The following is a 6,000-nucleotide window of genomic DNA, read 5'->3' as shown; positions in this document are numbered from 1 at the left end:
TTGCAGTGACAGGGTCTCACTATGTTGCCCAGGCTGGCCTCGACCTCGTGGGCTCAAGTGATCTTCCTACCTCAGCCTCCCAAGGTGTTGGGATTACAGGTGTGAACCACCATGCTCAGCCAAAGTAGGTTCTCTTGATCAGGGTCCAGGGAAAAGCTACAGAAAGTCTCTGAACTCCCTAAAAGCAAATGCAAAATCTGGTATATAGGTGCATTTTTCTAGAGAGGGCTTTCGTCTGGTACCCAGAAAGATCCATGACCTAAAAAAGGCTTAAGAATGCCTCAGCAGGCCGGGCGCGATGGCTCACCCCTATAATCCCAACACTTTGGGAGACTGAGGCAGATGTATCACTTGAGGTCAGGAGTTCAAGCCAGCCTGGCCAACAGGGTAAAACCCCATCTCTACCAAAAAGTACAAAAATTATCTGGGCATGGTGACACAAGCCTGTAATCCCAGCTACGGGGGAGGCAGAGGTGGGAGAATACTTGAACCCGGGGGGTGGAGGTTGCAATGAGCCAAGATTGTGCCACTGCACACCAGCCTGGACGACAAAGTGAGACCCTGTCTCAAAAAAAAAAGAATGCCTCAGCAGATGAATCTCTGTTGGAGGGAAGGGTTGGACTTGAAAACATTTTAGGATCCTCAGCAACTCTGATTCTACAATTCCGTGAAAATGCTGGAGTCTCCAGTTGAAGGGGGAAGAGGCAGAGGATTAAGACCAATAACGCTCTGGGAGCCCCAAAACCACGGGAGCCTGGAACAGGTCAGAGTACGGTGGCTGCACTGCCCGCCCCTGTCCTGGGCTCAGCAGCAGGTGAGGGAAAGAAAGCTGCGGATGGCTTCTGAGCAGGCCTTCCACCATCCTGCTCTCATCACCTCAGTTAAACATGGGGCAGCCACTGCTGAAAAGCTTTGACCCCTGAGTGGTGAGAGTGGGTGACTTCTAAAAGGTGCTGAGCAGTTATGAGCCTCAAGCTGCAGCAACAATTCTCCTTAGCGCTGGCATGAACCTCAGAGTCACAGGATTCCCCTACAGTTCTGGCAGAGAGCCCCCTAGGGTGGCTGGATGGATACTTTCCAGTATCCTACTGCTCTGAGAGGCTAGGCGTCAGGTAGAAAATCTGACTGCTTCAGAAAAAGAGAAAGAGGAAGGTGCTTGCTATTTTAACATGTAGCAACATATAAACAAATGGTTTGATAAACATTCAGGTGCAAGATACTATACTAAGCAATAGGGTGCACGGTGGGTGTTCAACAAATACTTACCTTAGTTGTTTATTAACTCAATTATCACTCAGTCCTTCCATATACTCTCCACTTACCATATACCCTGCCATCTTGTGCAGTATTCAACACACATACGTTCATGCACACTCATGCATATATACTGCTCTTCCAACACAAAGCTATCCAGTTTAAGATGGCTGTGTATTAAGACAAGCCATCAGATTAACAAAAAATCCAAAGGCCCCAGTGGTTACCTGCTCATCACTGTCTGTGTGAATGCAGTTCTTGTCTGGGTTCAGCTCAGTCACTCTAGCTTTGATCCATTCCACACCAGACGGAATCACACTCGCCATGGGACGACCCGATGAGGACAACTGTTTGGCACCAGCACCCACCAGTGTCCAGATTGGCTGGTAGAAATGTCTCTGAGAAACAAAGTATTTGAAGATTTATTGCAGTTTGACACTGATCAAAAGGGGTCATAGCTAACAGTATGAGCTGGATTCCCTCAGTTACTCCCTCCTGACTCTTAGAGCATCATATGGAAAGGTCTCCACAAAGTTAGCTCCCTCTATCAGGCGTCTCCTATTATGGTAAGTTCTGAAGGACAGTCACTCAACACAAGAATTCTTCCAAGATCATCGAAAAAGCTATAAACTATCTTTAGTGACCACTGCATTATTTATTGCTGAAAGTTGATTTGGTGTTTAATACATACATGTTATATACACATGCATATCTACACGCATATTATGGATACTTCATGTGAACAAATATTTTAAAAATTAAGCCCAGCAGCCTAAATATGGTCCCTCAGGAGCATGTGGAGACAGTAGTAAGCCTGGGAAGTTTACAGCCACTTCCAGGGGTCCTCTAAACTTCATTCACTTCCAACTGTGTTTCCCAAGCCCAGTGAGGGCTGTGTCTCCTGATCAGCCTTTCTTCTACCTTCTCAGACCCTCAGAGACTGTACACCCAAAGACAGTAAGTACCAGATCCTACTCCACAATGCAATGCATGCCCAAACTTTCACTATCTTCTGGAGTTTTCTTGCTTCAGATGGTCCTTTTTTTTTTTTTTTTTTTTTTTAGACAATCTCACCCAATCACCCAGGCTGAAGTGCAGTGGCATGATCTCGGCTCACTGCAACCTCCACCTCCTGGGTTCAGGTGATGTTTCTGCCTCAGCTTTCTGAGTAGCTGGGACTACAGGCATGTGCCACCACACCTGGCTAATTTTTGCATTTTTAGCACAGATAGGGTTTCACCATGTTGCCTAGGCTGGTCTTGAACTCCTGACCTCAGGTGATCTGCCTGCCTCAGCCTCCCAAAGTGCTGGGATTACAGGATGAACCACTGTGCCTGGCAACAGATAGTCCATTCTTGATCTAAGTTAGTTGTGAAAGTTCTGGACATAGGGGCAAAGGGCAGATTTGTATAATGGCCTCTAAGAATTCCAATCCACTTAGAGTAGACTGCGGACCAAGAGCTCTCAATATTGCCAAAATGCCTCAAGTGGCGGGCCAGCACTGCCAAAACCCACAGAGAGGTGACGAGGACACCAGGAATGACTCTGCAGTCTCCCTACAACCAATAATGTGATCCAAGAGGAGGAAGACAGTGGTCTCCATTTAAGAGCGCTCATCAATGGCCAGTCCATCTTGAACAGTAAGAGGAGCAAAAATACAAGCTCAGATTTTATTTTTAGATTATGAACATCAGCTCCAGCTATCACTAAACCAGACTCAGCAGGGAAAGTACCAAGCCTGGGGCTCTGGCAGCTCCTTCCAGAAATTCCTGCCCTGTACTTTCTCACAGGGCAAGACAAACTGGATTCTGGCCACCTGAATTGTGCCCAGGTCCCAGAAGAGCCAGTCTCCTTACAAAGAGAAGCCCGACTGGGAGACCCACCCATGCATTAGCTAAAATACAACATACACCAGAAAGAGTGGCCACCTGACACAGCCCGCAGACCACTGTCATTTAAAGTAAGTTCCCGAATTGAAGAGATGCCACTTTACAAAGGAAAATGATAGAGACTGCCCCCTAGTTTCCTGTCAAATCACGGCCCTAGGTAACATCATTCCCTTGAATGGGACAAATCTTGAAAAGGAGTATGTCTTCCTTGTCCTGTCCTCCCCCGAAACAGGCACCTGATCCATTTTGCTTTTTTCTCCCAAAGATACAGCTCCCAACAGGTACATGCCTAGTTCCGCAGGAAACATTAGGTAAACCACCAAAAATCTTGAATATGTTTCTGAAGCTTTTGGACAATCTTAGTATGTTTTTTGCGAGACAGTGCCTTACTCAGTCTTCCCTCCTAGTGTCAGCTACCTTTTCTCCCTTATAATCTGCCCTTGCATTTAAGTTTCTAAGCCCACTGACAGCTTTCCAGAGGCCTCCCTGCTCCCCAGCGCATCATCCCTTCTCCAGACGGGAACGGATAAGGAGGTGCAGTGGCCATTGATTTTCCTCTGGGCAGGAGGTTGGCATTGGGAGAGTGTCGTGGGTTGAATTGTGTGTCTCTCAAAGAAGGATGTTGACGTTCTAACCCCAGTACCTGGGAATGTGACCTTATTTGGAAATAAGGTCTTTGCAAATGTAATCAAATTAAGATGAGGTCATTCCTGAAGAGTGTGCCATAAATCCAACGACTTTGGATTTCTAAGAGGGTCATGTAAAGACACAGGGACACAGAGACACACAGAGAACATTCTGTGAAGATGGAAGCAGAGAAGGGAGTGGCACAACTGCAAGCCAGGGAGTGGCAAGGATTTCAGGGTAACCACCAGAAGCTGGGAGAGAGGCATGAGACAAAGCCGCCTGCCCATCCCCGTCACCCAGGCTGCAGGGGGAGCGTGGCCTTGCCCATAGCTTGGTTTCAGGCTTCTAGCCTCCAGAACTGTGAGGGAATAGATGTTTGTTGTTTTAAGCTACCCAATTTGTAGTAATTAGTTATGGCAGCCCTAAGAAACTAATACAGAGGAGAACAGTAAAAGCCAAGAGATCTGTCCTCCCTCTCTTTCCCTCCACTTCCTCCCAGTCCTTTTGGATAGGCTGCTTTCTGTGCCCAGGAGAAGCCCTAGCCTAGACACATGAAGACCCATTGCTTGATAGTCATACCCAACCCCAGAACACACACACACACTCACACACACACACACACACACCCAGGCCCTCAAAGGGGGAGGCTTACCTCACTGGGCTCAACAATGGCCACATTCTCTGCACCCACTTTCCTCTTCATGCGGGCGGCCATGGTGATCCCACCACTGCCCCCACCCAGCACCAGCACCTCATAATGGTTCCTGGCTGCATGGCTGGCCCCGGTGTGCAGCTGAAGGAGGCCGGCCTGCTGAGTGCCCAGCCTGAGCAGGCAGGCAAAGAGCTGGGCACGGGGCCCCGATACCACAGCCACCAGTGGCACCATCTTCAGGCAGGATCAGCCTGGAAGGAAAGAGACAGGGCTATGAGTGCCAAGGTAGAAACCATCACAGGACTGAAGCGTTTTCTTCCCAGGAGGAACAGAGGCCAGCATCTGGCCCACCCCCACTGGTCCCCATCATCTCTCAAGACCACTTTCCCCGCTGGCTATGGTCCCAAGGCCTCCTGAGAACACCCAATTGGAAGCTATCAACTGACTATACTTTCCATTTCTCCCCTTCCTCCTACACTCAGGCTATCGAGGACTTTGAACCAAATTCCCCAATTCTTTAATTCTTTCCTAATAACCTGTCTGTGTCCATCCTTGTCCATCCATAAGATCTAGGGCACCATCTGGCTGTATCCAGCTGTTGGCCCATTCTCCACTGAGGTACACTCTCCAATGCTTTCTTTGGGTTTTCAGTCCATTAAAACTGATACACGAGTCCACAATTAGAGACCTACAACATTCCTTGCAGTAAAAAGCACCTGAGACCTTGCTGAAACAGAAACCATCTAGCAAGAAACCCACCTTCTGCAACTCAGAGTACCCACCAAGGCAATCAAGGCCGCAGCCCCCATCCAGAGGCCTCCTGGCTCTGCTTGCCCAGGGAAATACAATGTAATTAAATCACTGGCTACAGACACACAAGTGAAGGCCCTCCACACCTCTAGCAATTTCAACCAGATGATTTCAGAAAGCCATAAAAGGAGCCCTACCTGGTATCATAAAGTTATATTTTACTGAAGGAATCTGCACATGCTGCTGACCAGTCTCTTATTACATCCAATTCAGTAAACAATTTCTCCTTAACAGTTCCTCCAAGAGACTCACTTTACCTTTAAGGAAACCTGTTTCTACTCTGAGCAGTCAGTGCTTTGGCAGAGAGGAAATTAAGGCTTCTCAGAGACTGACCTTTGCTTCACCCCACACACAAAGCTGGCCCAACATCCAGGACCCCATCCACTTGTAAACCTTGAGCGACCCCGACTCATATCTCCCTCCCTGGGTATGACAGTGCCCCAAATCCTACCGTCAAGTCCAGTGCTTAGGGTTCAACACTGCTCCAAGAACCCTTTATTAAAATGCAAGTGTTCAGCTGGGGATTAACACAGAGGGCAAAGGGGCTATAAAAAGAAAGGCCTTGGAGAGGCGGAAAAATAATAGGGAATGGGAAAGAGCAGCCGAGGGGCTGTTAAGATTAACTTTATTCCAGAGTCTTGGTGCCCCAACAACTTCTGCAGTATTTCAGATCTGAGAAGCAACCTAGAACTGTACGAAGGGGACTTGGAGGCCCACGGTAAGTAGAACAGGCACATACAGTGTTTCCAGGAGTCCAGAGTCAATACA

At 48.1% G+C, this 6,000-nt stretch overlaps 1 protein-coding gene across 3 annotated transcripts in view; it reads right to left on the bottom strand.

Annotated features, from left to right (window-relative positions):
- SQRDL (sulfide quinone reductase-like (yeast)) overlaps positions 1–6,000 on the bottom strand; it is a 59,794-nt gene that overhangs the window by 29,707 nt on the left and 24,087 nt on the right. For 2 of the 3 annotated variants that reach the window (XM_011928549.1, XM_011928548.1), the window contains 2 exons: positions 4,423–4,673; positions 1,482–1,652 (listed from right to left, as the gene is read on the bottom strand). In XM_011928549.1, the coding sequence (XP_011783939.1) occupies positions 1,482–1,652; positions 4,423–4,656 (405 nt within the window). In that variant the 5' untranslated portion in view covers positions 4,657–4,673. The remainder of the gene's footprint in view (positions 1–1,481; positions 1,653–4,422; positions 4,674–6,000) is intronic. The other variant, XM_011928547.1, reaches the window with a different exon arrangement.

Source organism: Colobus angolensis, unplaced genomic scaffold (genome assembly GCF_000951035.1).
Source record: "Colobus angolensis palliatus isolate OR3802 unplaced genomic scaffold, Cang.pa_1.0 Scaffold78, whole genome shotgun sequence".
NCBI classification, from domain to species: domain Eukaryota; kingdom Metazoa; phylum Chordata; class Mammalia; order Primates; family Cercopithecidae; genus Colobus; species Colobus angolensis.
This window is presented reverse-complemented; position numbering and strand designations above follow the sequence as displayed.